At 44.7% G+C, this 13,169-nt stretch overlaps 1 protein-coding gene across 8 annotated transcripts in view; it reads left to right on the forward strand.

Moving 5' to 3' along the window:
- The first annotated feature begins 209 nt into the window (after positions 1-209).
- celsr1a (cadherin EGF LAG seven-pass G-type receptor 1a) overlaps positions 210-13,169 on the forward strand; it is a 71,262-nt gene continuing 58,302 nt past the window's right edge. For all 8 annotated transcript variants that reach the window (XM_026326676.1, XM_026326675.1, XM_026326678.1 and 5 more), the window contains exon 1: positions 210-3,917. In XM_026326676.1, coding sequence (XP_026182461.1) covers positions 383-3,917 — 3,535 coding nt within the window. In that variant the 5' untranslated portion in view covers positions 210-382. The remainder of the gene's footprint in view (positions 3,918-13,169) is intronic.

Raw genomic sequence — 13,169 nt, forward strand, 5'->3', positions numbered from 1 at the left:
CAGTAGCGCGCTTTGGTCACCCGGTCAGGGCCACTTCCTAAATCTCCATGAGAAAAAAAAAAAGCCCCCCCACCCCCTTGAAAGCGTCCCCGAGGGGGCACGCAGCAGGTTTATGGTAATAAGCCTCTGAGGAGGAGGAGAGGAGGAGAGGAGGAGGCGGAGGAGAGTCACGGAGCCATTTTGTACTCATTTTAAACTCTGGTGGTTAACGCAGTCGCTGCGCGCTGTGGATACACCGATACTATGGATACCAAGCGTCTTTTTCCACGTTAAAACTTCACAATGAGGGAGAAAAGTAAAACACGGTGTTGGGAGAGGGAGAGTTAATGCTTTTGTGGAGGAGTTTCTCACAAGTTGAACGGGATCTGGAAGGTTTACAAGTATGGAGCTACCGATGTGTTGGATTTGGGTTTGTGTCCTGTTCAGCGTGCCACTTGCGGGATGTTTGGAGATACACATTTTGGAGACTTTACAGCCCGGGAGCCTTTTGGCAAACCTGTCACTCGGTCCTGGATGGACTTACACAATAGACAGGACTTTATCACCTCAATTCATCCAGAGCGTTTTCCATGTTGACAGACACGATGGGGTTATCCGTCTGTCCCACAAAGTTCAGTGCGCGCACACACTGCGGAACCCAGCGCCTGTTTATTTCAGGACAGGTTCCGCGACGTCTGGGAACGTTATTCTGACCCAGTTTAACGTGTTTGTCCACGGCCAGGACTGTTTTATTAAATACAAGAGAAAGAACTCGTCCGGTAAGCCAGACATTCACATGAAACATCTTTCAAACCTGGAGCTAACTTCCTGCTTCCCCGCAGGTAAATTGCTTTTCAATGTAACAGAACTCATGCCTGCCTTTACGCGCAGCCTCGCCTTTTTGGACACTCAGTGCGCTGGAAGAGACCTGCCAGTGGTCTTCAGGTATGGGGGCTTGTTCCTGGACAGAGACTTGTGTCTTGCGCGCAGAGGACGAACCGAGGTGAATCTGCACTGCGCGTTGCACAGCTCTCTAGGCGACCGCTTCTCTGTGCAGCTGAGCGTAACGCTTGTAAATGTCCCCAAACAACACGCAGCCTTACCAGAAAAAGTCCAGGGAACGTCTGGCAAGTTGATCCGCAGGAGGAAGCGACAGGTAAACGCGTCTCCGCAGTTCCAGCTCCCCAATTATCAGGTGTCCGTGCCTGAGAATGAGCCTGCGGGCACGCGGGTAATCACCCTGAAAGCAATTGACCCGGATGATGGAGAAGCTGGGAGGTTGGAGTACAGCATGGAAGCCCTGTTTGACAGCAGGTCCAATGACTTTTTCACCATTGACTCTCAGACAGGGAGCATAACAACTGTCCAGCCTCTAGACAGAGAAGTCAAAGACACACATGTTTTCAAAGTCACTGCAAATGACAATGGCACCCCAAAAAGATACGCCACTTCATACCTCACTGTGACTGTGAGTGACACTAATGACCACAGCCCGGTGTTTGAGCAAACTGAGTATCGTGTCAGCATCCGGGAAAATGTGGAAGTGGGCTTTGAAGTGATGACAATCCGGGCAACTGATGGGGACGCTCCCTCCAATGCCAATATGATTTATAAAATTGTGAACAGCGATGAAGTTAACTCTGTGTTTGAAATCGACCCCCGGAACGGACTGGTGAGGATCAGAGAGCGGCCTGACAGGGAGACAAGGGCCCAGTACCACCTGATTGTTGAAGCCAACGACCAGGGCAAAGACCCAGGCCCCCGCAGTGCCACTGCCACTGTCCACATCTCTGTCGAGGATGAGAATGACAACTACCCACAGTTCAGTGAAAAACGATATGTGGTGCAGGTCCCAGAGAATGTGGCAGTCAACACTAAAGTCATCCAGGTGGAGGCTACAGACAGAGATGAGGGAAACAATGCCAAAGTTCATTACAGCATCATCAGTGGGAATGTTAAAGGACAGTTCTACATCCACTCCCCCACTGGTGTGATTGATGTTATCAATCCTCTGGACTATGAGATGATTCGGGAGTACAACTTGAGGATTAAGGCTCAGGATGGTGGCAGGCCTCCACTGATAAATGGCACAGGGATGGTGGTGGTGCAGGTGGTCGATGTGAACGACAATGCCCCCATGTTTGTCAGTACACCTTTCCAGGCTACTGTATTGGAAAACGTGGCCATTGGTTATTCTGTGATTCACATTCAAGCAATTGATGGTGATTCAGGAGAAAATGCCCGATTGGAATACCGACTTACTGACACCACCCCGGATTTTCCATTCACCATCAACAACAGCACAGGCTGGGTTACAGTGAGTCATGAACTTGACAGGGAGACCACAGACTTCTACACCTTTGGTGTGGAGGCGAGGGATCATGGGATACCTGTGATGTCCTCCTCAGCCAGTGTAAGCATCACAGTGCTTGATGTGAATGACAATGTGCCCACATTTACAGAGAAGGTTTACTCGCTAAAGATCAATGAAGATGCAGTGGTGGGGACCAGCGTGCTGACAGTGACGGCCGTGGATAGAGACGTCAACAGCGTGGTGACCTATCAGATCTCCAGCGGCAACACCAGGAACCGCTTTGCCATCACTAGCCAGAGTGGCGGTGGTCTCATCACCTTAGCCCTCCCCTTGGACTACAAACAGGAACGCCAGTATGTCCTGACGGTCACTGCCAGTGATGGAACACGCTATGACACTGCTCAGGTGTTCATCAATGTGACAGATGCCAACACACATCGGCCCGTGTTTCAGAGTGCCAACTACCAGGTGATGCTCAGTGAAGAAAAACCAGTGGGCTCCACTGTGGTGGTGATCAGTGCGACGGATGAAGACACAGGTGAAAATGCTCGGATAACATATGTGATGGAGGACAATGTCCCTCAGTTTAAAATTGACCCGGATACAGGTGCCATAACAACACAAATGGAGATTGACTATGAAGACCAGGCCTCCTACACCTTAGCAATCATTGCCAGAGACAATGGCATCCCTCAGAAATCCGATACCACCTATGTGGAGATTATTATCCTTGATGCTAATGATAATGCTCCTCAGTTCCTTAGAGATATGTACCAGGGGACTGTATTTGAAGACGCACCTGTCTACACCAGCGTTCTCCAGATCTCCGCTTCAGATAGAGACTCTGGGTCGAACGGCAGGCTGAGCTATACATTTCAGGGTGGCGATGATGGAGACGGGGATTTCTTCATAGAGACTTACTCCGGTATCATCAGAACTGCTCGCAAACTGGACCGGGAGAACGTTCCTGTGTATAATCTGAAGGCCTTCGCTGTGGATAGGGGGGTTCCACCTCTGAAAGCAGCTGTTTCCATTCATGTGATGGTCCTAGACATAAATGACAATGCGCCAGTGTTTGAGAAGGATGAGCTTTTTATTGACGTGGAGGAGAACAGCCCGGTGGGGTCTGTCGTGGCCCGGATCACTGCCACCGACCCTGATGAGGGCACCAATGCTCAGATTATGTATCAGATTGTAGAAGGGAATATCCCTGAAGTTTTCCAGTTGGACATTTTTAACGGCGACCTCACTGCACTCATAGACCTGGATTATGAGACTAAAACAGAGTATGTCATAGTGGTCCAGGCCACCTCAGCACCACTGGTGAGCAGGGCCACTGTTCACATCCGCCTTGTAGACATGAATGACAATGAGCCTGTGCTGCAGAACTTTGAGATTATTTTCAACAACTATGTCACCAACAAGTCCAACAGTTTTCCATCAGGAATAATAGGAAAGGTACCAGCTCATGACCCGGATGTATCAGATAAGCTACAGTACAAGTTTGAGTCCGGAAATGAACTCAGTCTGTTGGTGTTGAATGAGGACACTGGTGATCTGAGGCTGAGCAGGGACCTGGACAATGACAGGCCCCTGGAAGCACCCATGACCATATCTGTCTCAGGTAAGAAGATCTTATTCTCGAGCTGTTTCTTTTTCTGTGAAGAATTTCTCACAGTTTATGTGAGTTACGTGTGTCGGAACATGCAAACTGAATAATGTGTCATTTAACTGCTGAGTCAATATAAAATATTTTTTTTTGTTCAGTAGAAACCAAGGGCAGGTTTCAGCTGTGGTGTTGATTGTGTGTTCAGTGTTTGCTGCAGGCTCTATTCAGGATCTGGTTGTGCTGCTTTTAAATATATTGTATGCAAGCTGTTGGTTGGGGTAATAAAACAGTGGTGTTAGCAGGGCACCCTCATGATTAAGCTGCTTTGTTGCAGGTGTTTGGCTTTTTGTCACATGCAGAAACACACATGCATATGGTCCAAGCCTATGCTTTGGCCTTCTGTAGGTGTGCATTAAGGAGCTTCATGAACACCTTGTGGGAAGATGTCTCTCAGGATTTCACCGGACTAGCTTTCCTTGCTTTGCTGAAGTTTTTGCATATGTTTTTTCCCCCACTTGAAACAGTTTTGCCATTCTTTCTGAATGAAAGATCCATAGTTTTGTCTTAGAAAGATTTCAGGGACCGGAGTTTGAGTCTGATGCTGCAAGGTCAAGCTGAAGTAATTTGTGTGATTTTTTTTTTTTTTTTTTTTTTCTCTACTACAGAAACAGACTTTGTTCTTTAGAGTTAAAAATTAGACGAAAGCAAACACTTGTACATTCACACCTAAACTGGCAGGGTAACAGCTATAGCACAGGAAAACACACACACACACACACACAGCGCTTTGCAACAAAGAGCTGTTCCATTAATCAGGTATGTGGATATGAAGGCAGAATAACTAACCAGTCACCTATTGACGGCTGGTTGCTTGACCTCCCCTTTTTCTTTCTCTCAGTTGGTTTATCTCTCAACGCATTAAGCTTGAAAATAGGCAAACAGTTCATTTCTACCTTCCTATGAGTTCTCCATGTTAAAGAACAGCATATGGCACATAGAGTAGTAAAACAAAACAAGCAAAAACAAAAACTGTTGTGGACCAGGCTGTAACAGGGCAAACCATCAGTCTAATCAAGCATGTTTATCTTAAGGTTCTGGATTGTTAGTATAGCTATAAATATTGTCCATGACTTCCTTTCCCTTTTTAGTTGGTCAGCTACTTTTAACTTGAGTATCTTTCTTTTAGCGTTTTGTTTCTCCTCTCTCGGCACGTGACAGAAACATTGATGGGATAGAGCAGCAGTTCCTTAGCTGGACTTAAACCTGTATTGTCGTGAATTAATGGTACCATCATTGGTTCATCAGGCAGTAAAAGGCTTTCATCAGATTCCTCCCCTTTCTTCTCTGGCTGTGTTTTTGCTAAAGGACTTGTGCTTTTCCTTTGTCTTGTCTTTTCCTCTGTGTTTTATAGTTGTTATAGATGACCTGCAGAGCGTCTGAGGAGGCTGTGACAGACCTTATAGCCCTCATTCACTGCCTCTGACAACACTGACCTCATAATGGTCCCACAGGGGGCTGAACCTCTTCATTAGTTGCAGCCATGTGCGCACACACACACACACACACACACACACAGAAATACATGCAAGCATATGTTCATGCACAATTGAACAAATGCACACTTATGTTGAAGAACACCCCCCCACCACCATTATATTTTGGCGGCTTACCCTGATGTCAAGTGTTAGGTAACCGTTACGGCTGATGTCTTGACCTTTTGACCTCAAACTCTTGGGAGGAGAAAGCATGGGGGGTGGGGGTGGGTAAGGAGGGTGATTTGTGAGCTAACTGCACCTCAACATGCAGTAAGAGACAAGGCACTGGTTGTGTCTCTGTCTCTCTTGACTTTGATCCCTCTCTGGCTTCCCTTGTTGCCTGTATTGGCAACTGACTCATTTCTCATTCAGACCTAATTATCCTCAGACTTGTTTGGGCCATTTCTGATAGTTCACTGTAACTCTTAAAAATATTCGATGCACTTTAAGTCTGAGTAGGTGTTTTCTGTTCTGCATCTGTTCAAACTATCTAAAGTACACATGCTTGTCTTCCCGGGGTGGTTTTGTCTTAGAGGAGTAACCCAGCATCGCCTTTATCATCTCATTATGTCTGTTCAATTAAGCATCTGTTCATGAGTGAGGAGACTGATCAGACTTCATTAGTGTCATCCTTCGCCATTAACTGATTATTTTAGCCAATCAATGCCTATTGATGTTTCACAGTGAACATTGGTTTGTTTTGAAAGGGACCGCGCAAAAACTCTGCTTTGAATCAGAAATTCCCAGTGCTTTTATTCTGGCGAGCACAAGGCCTGAGAACGTTTTGCCGAGCAAAGGCTGAAACACAAGAACGCCCTGATAACTCTCTCTCTCTCTTTCAAGATACACTCACTTAACACATTCTGCTAGCCACAACACTGTTCTATCTGTCCTCGTTCCCTCTCCCCTTCTGCTTGTGTGTGAGACGGCAGCTCAGTGGTTGGATAGTTAAGGGCTATGTGTTCCTCATTGTTAAAGCTCTTATCTTAGCTTGTCAAATTTCACTTAAAACCTTATGGGTTTTCACTCTGTTTTCTAAAAGATGAGTATCTGTCAATTTCTTCTGCCTGCTTTGGGCGTCACAGGGTGAGAGAGGTAACATGATTCACTGTAACACACCTGCTTTCTTACTTCAACCTACTGCTGAACGTACTCCAACAGGTGTAGTTAAGTTTTCCTACATTACTGAGCCCAACCCACTATATCCCTCATTCTTCTGATTTCCTGAAATTAAAGGCTGCAGTGGTACAGAGGAAACACTGAGTGTAATTTCAACAACTTGTTACCACTGTTATTGCTTAATAAGACTCTTAAACCAGCTGGGTGATGGCCAGAACTGGCAGTGAGATCCACTGTCTAATGCCAGAATTTACCAGCGTTTGGCTGGCTTGTGTTATTAAAAAGCCTCAGTCTCAGCAGTCTAGATAATTAGTCATTCCCTAGAGTTGTGATGAAGGGAAACGCTTGATTTTTAAATGGAACAGTGAATTTTACATGTGACACTGAGAGGATTGTCTCATTAGCCTTTTTCAATTCGCTCCAAGCGAGTTGTTGTTTCCTGATATGTGAAATGAAGTATCTAATGTGCACGGGCAACATCTGTATGACTGGTGGGGTTTTAGAACAGCAAGTATTACAGCGTGCACAAACTGGTTGTAGGTGGAGTTAGTGAATTGGTACTTAAACGATTAGAAATGATTGATGTTATATTGTCTTTTTCCACCCTGGTTCTGATCTTTTTCCTTAGCATCAGTGAGAGGGACAGCATGCTGCTACATGCACTCAGGCACATACACCCCCGCCTCCCTCCCCTCCCTCCCTCTTTTCCCCAACGGGTCTTTTGCTGAGCTTCCCTTCTTCTGGTTTGGCTCTTAATCCCGTTTGAGGAGTTGCATAGCTCAGCTTTTTAACATTACTCTTCCCATCTGCCCATTCACCCCATCTAACACACACTTTCCCTGGGTGTCTGTCACTCCCCCGTCTCACAGTGTACATAATTAGATTTATACCGTGAAGAAATTGTTGTTCAAATCCAGGCAGAGATAAAAATCAGTCTGCTGCTGGACTCACTGAACTTCCACAACAAAAGCCACGCACAACATTCCTGTGAAAACCACAGCTTTATCATTAACATGGAAAGAAAAGTATTATTGTAGATCAGATGCTTTGGTCTCTGTATGAATTTTGCAGCAGCATCATCAGAAATCTGCCTGTTTTCTTTCTCCATCCTTTGTCCTTGATATTTTAATAGTTTCTCTTCCTCATTTAGTCCTGATATACTGTGTCACACTAATAGCTGTGGTAGCCAGAATGAGTAATAGGGAAGACAAATCACCCCTTTATGTGAGTAAAGGGACAAACACCTTTGCGACAGCCTTCTATTCCCATTTCCCAGAGTGTTCCCAAGTAGTTGTCAAAATGTTCTGACAAGAGAAACGTGACTCCCCGCTGTAGCCCAGGTGTGGCAGTGAAGCACAGACAGTGAAGACACATGACCTCTCACCTGTGAGATCAAAGCACGACATGGGGTTTTACACAAACACACACACCAGTACCATTGGTGAGAAATGTCCGTGTATGCTTCTACACGTGACTTTTGACCTCAGGTTGATGGATGGAGCAGAAAGAGGGTGAAGGCGTAGGAAAAATGAGTGTGTCATTGCAGCTGACATTCACGGATTGTGTTAACTATTTTTCCTTTTTTTGCAGAGACATCTGCTGTAGTGGTTTATTAAAACGTCTTACTCTCAGCAAGGAATGTTAAGCCAAGAAAATTTGCTATAACTTCAATCCTAATGTGTAAGTCTGTATGTAAAGTCTACTTGGATGGTGCCTGTGTGCTTCAGCCCTGTCTGCAGCAGCTCATAAGTTTTCCTAAGGTATGTGTGTGTGTGTGTGGGTGAGATATGCTGCCATTCCCAGGCATAGCACTCTCAGTAACTGATATTGGGAGATCCCATTCATTCCTAAGATATCACACACTCTGCTGGTCTTAAACTTTGTCCCTCTCCAAAATTCCCCACAGTCTCCTCCTCCCTCCTTCTTTTGTCCTTTCCTCTTTAACCTTAGTCTTCTTTGAGTCCTCTTGTTCTCTCTTTGTATTTTTCTCGAGCGCACCCATTGCTTGACCAATCGTCTGGAGAGTATTGCTCTCCTGCCGAGTGGCTGCTAAAGCAGAGTAGTTACAGACACTTATTAGATTACTGACCATCTCACTTTCTTTATCTGTGCTGGATGCCTGTCTGCCTGTCCATGTCTGTGTATGTGTTGTTTTTTTGTTTTAACGTGTCTGCATACCTTCCTGTGTGATGCCCTATCAGGATGTTTTTAACCATGCATGGCTCTATGTGTAGTAATCTGGTCAGTTCACACCGAAACATTTCACTAACTATTAAAAGACGTAAAATTCATAGAAATATCCTGAAGATGAATCCTATCCGTACTCTCCTAACAAGTCACACTTATCCTACTATTGTCCTCCAAAATATAGACTCCCAGCAAAACGTTTTAGGACGGTCTATCTCAGCACTGAACTAATGCTGCCTCTAATACTGAGGCAGGTGAGAGAAGGTAATAAAGTAGAAAGCACATAAAGATGTGTTCAACATTCATGTCTCCGTTTGTGTGTGACTGTTCAGCCACTGTATATGAGTGTGTGTACATGTCTGTCTCTGGGCTGTAGTCTAGAGTGTGAAGTGTAAATAGCAGGGGGATCAGGACTGGACACTGGTCGACTCCACTTTATGTCTAAACGCTCAATTACAGACTAGAAGGAGGAGAGACTTCTAAGGATCTAAGGGTTTCCACTGATGCCGTCACAGACAGAGCGAAGCATTGTGGGATAGGTTGGGTGCTGCTCCAGTTCCCTTTAATTTGTGTGTAATATGACTAAAACTGTGTTACTCATAGGATTGTGTGTTATGATATATACTCATGACAGGATGGTAGTTCTTGGCATTTATCTGTTTGTCTGTTATCTGTCCTCCTTTTGCCACTTGAGCCATCTTTCCTCCCACACGTTTAATCCATGCCCTGCTTTGTCAAGATCAGTGTTTTGTTTCCAGCAGGAAATCTCTCTAAGCATTTTGTGTTGGTTTCTTGTTGCTGGCTGGAAAGTGAACTAGAAAGTGTGATGGCTTCCCATCACACATGTGTGTTTGTTGTGGGGATTTCAAAGATGGGTTGTTTGTTTGCAAACACTTCAGCCTTGGGCTCTGGTTAAACAAGGTAAAGAGACAACAGTGGTTGTACTTGGAAGGGGGTTGTACGTTTGTATTGTCCTTGATGTTCTTATGTGTGTTTTTTAAAATGATTTTTCATGTGTAATTGTGTATTTTACTGCGTGTGTGTGTGTGTGTGTGTCTGTGTGTGCTTTTCAATGACTGAGGCCTTCATCCACTTTGACACACAAATGACACACAACCCCCATTTCCTTCTGTGCCACAAACACACACAGAGGCAGGGGCAGGGTTATCTCTCGTCTACATGCTGCAGGACAGTGATTTCACCTCAAACCCCAGCTGGTTCTGGGTGGTGGAGGGGTCGTATTTGATTGTAACCCGACACACCTTTCCCTCCTTCTTTTTCCTTGCCTCTCACTCAGACGACACAATGCTCCTCTTTGTCTCTCTGACCAAGGAGGAGGCAGGGGAAGCATCGCTGCTGGCCAGCGGCTCACGGGTGTGACATTGCGTGCGCCGTGATGTGCGATGACCAGCTGCGGGAATGTTAAGTGGTGGTGGAGGGATGGGGGAAGTGGGTGAGTATATACAGTGTCCAGCCAGAGTGAATGACCCAATAACGGGAGCATGACAGTGGAGGAGGAGGAAGAGGAGGAGAAAGCGGAGGAGATAGGGAGAGGGTGCTGCAGCGTTCACACCGCAGGGCTGCGTGCTCAGTTACATTTGTGCTTCCCCCCGTGCTAATCCTGGCTCAGCCAAGCTCCTCCACCTCATGTGCATGACCAGACATTTACTCTTTGTCACAGAAGCATTGACGAATTCAGACTTCAGCATTCAAATACACTGAACGCCAAGAGGTCTAGACTTTTTACTTGCACATGGGTGCAAAAATCATGCAACTGTATTCATCATGATCACTGATTATAACAATTCACAATTTTGAACAATTTCACATATTTGGATTTAAACTTACATAACATTAGTTTTAATTTAAGCTTTCACTGGTTACTTAAAAAACTATTTTCCCTTTAGCTCCGTCATTGACCTTTTAACTTAACCAGACTTTACCCTGAGGTGTCCAGGCTTTTCTTCAGTCTAGACTGAAGACCAGAAGAAGCTCCATTTTCATAATTTGGGGCCCTACAATGACGAACAACCTGCCTGAGGAGCTACAGCCAGTGAACTCAGTGCAGTTAGCTCCCTGTGTCTTGAAACCACAAATTAGGAGCTTCAAAGACGTAAAAGCACCACTTGGCTCTTCTGAGTGTGTCATACTTGAATTGTACTCAAGTGTACTGAAAGATCTTACATCCTCCATAGACCATTGTCTGCAGCATCTGAAGATGATGTTAGTCGCACATATTTACTGACCCCCTGCCAGCATCGTTTTAAAAGTTCAAATACTTGTCTTTTCAGCGTGAACTCTGCCACCTCTGTACTAATCCAGCTCTACCTCACAATGCACTGTAATTTAATATCATTGTGAAGGAACAACCCTGTGTAATAGTCCTATTAGACAATGATCCTCGCAGCTATTAACATTAACACTGGCGCTGACGGTGTGGATACTGAGATGAAATTATCATCGGATTAAATGGATCAAGTTCACTTGTACAAACAGGCCAATATGTGTTGAAAGTTAAGTCCAGTCACTTAATCTTAAGATAAACTAAAACCTGCCCTTTTGCAGAAATCTTTCCAACACGGCTTTTGATACCAGAAATGACACTGTAGGACCGTGATAAATCGGAAATAAAATTATTCCAAACTCTTTGTAATAAATACCAGGTCAAACAGGCCTGGTTCAAAGAGTTGGATGAAAACATTACTATTGACAGCTTTTCTGAAAACTGACACCTTCTGATCACTGCACCCCCTTAAAACAACTGCTTGATTGGGGTTTAACTCAGATCCTCTGCAAGTGTTGATACTGGACTTCAGAAAAACACTTCATGCCAGACTGTGTTCACAGAGGTGTCAGTTTTAGTCTTTTCCCCCTCAGCCAGAGAAGGAGCTGGTGACAGGTGTAATCTTGACAGTTAATGGGAACTTGTTGATGCACGCTTGGCTTTCAAACTGCTGTCCCTTTTTTGTCTCACTTCCTGTCAGGTAGCACTTGACTGTCTTGAAACGTTTCCCTTTAAGCTCCTTTTTATCTTTTACCTTGCTATGATGTATAAGTTACAGGTGCTGCAGATGCATATTTAGTTTCCACAGTTTCTGTTGATAGACAGCCATGCAGTCAGGCTAATTCCACAGCCTTTAATTACAGTAGGTAATATTCCTTTCGGGGGAATGAGCAAAGCCATCTTCTCCACAGCAGATATATTGTAGTGGTGTTTCTGGATTTTTGTTTTCAGGAACATTTTACTATATGTTTAATTTTAACCACTGTAGTGGTGTGGTCATGGTTGGTTAGTTTGTCATGAATATCTACTGCTGCTGCCAACTCGGCGTTTAAACCTTCTCCTCTCTGAGTTTGAGACCAAATGTATTCAGAGAACATGGAGTGTATGTAATGTGACGTGCTGTGATGTATAAGATGTATAAACCTGTTCCACGTGGAAAGGTCAAGCACAGAAGGATTTAATATCCTGCTCACAGGCCTGAATGTTTACTGTCATAAAGGTTTTTGAAGTTAGTCAGAGGCAGCTGCTGTCATCATGAGTGTCACCTTACAGCCACCTGACAGCTTCTGTTCTAGTCTAAGAGTCGTCTAGTTTAAGATACATGTGCACACACATACTAACTTACCTTACGCTCTAACTTACAGAGTAGAGCAGAGTCACGGTGTTAAGAAGGCAAACCATACACCACCCCCTCGGTCTCACTTAGCTCCTACAGGTGGAACGGCTTAGGCCTCTGTAAGCGTTTCAAAGGAACAGGCTAAGATGTGCGGATTGAAGCTTTGCATGTTTTCTCCAGCCCTCCAGCCTCATCTTTTAACAGAGAGTGAGAAACACAGATACATAGATGAAGACAGAGGGACCTCGGAGGTGTGTTGGGTTTTCTCAGCCTTTTGATAGAGTGTCAAGATGCTCTTTTGAACTGAGACATCCTCCTGTTACATTTTGGATAGTGTGACTTCTACACCTATACAAGAAAAAAAAAACCCACATCCATAAACTGTACAGAAGCATACACGTGCACACACAGGTGAAGTTGCCCCTGTCTCTTTCACACATGATCAGAGACCAGCTGTGGACTTTGCAGTGACCATCCTCCTTCTCTCCCGGAGTGTTAAGGCCAAGTTTCACACAAAGATCCGTTCCACTGTTTATTCGCCACACAAAACCTGCCTCACCCGTCTTCAGTTACACATGTATAAAAGAAGAATCAGAAGCAGAAGTGATTTTATCCTTCAGGAACAGCTTCCCAGTGATTTTTTTTTTTTTTTTTTTTTTTTTTAATGCCCTTTTGTCACATTAATATAAAACTCTTCAGAATTTTTATTGATGGTTAGTGCTTTTATTTTAATGGGTGTTGTTTTACTTTTACTTTTATTTGTAATTTTACTGCTAACAGAGTGTGTGCTCTTGCCACTGTATCCT

This window comes from Mastacembelus armatus, chromosome 23 (genome assembly GCF_900324485.2).
Source record: "Mastacembelus armatus chromosome 23, fMasArm1.2, whole genome shotgun sequence".
Classification (NCBI taxonomy): Eukaryota; Metazoa; Chordata; class Actinopteri; order Synbranchiformes; family Mastacembelidae; genus Mastacembelus; species Mastacembelus armatus.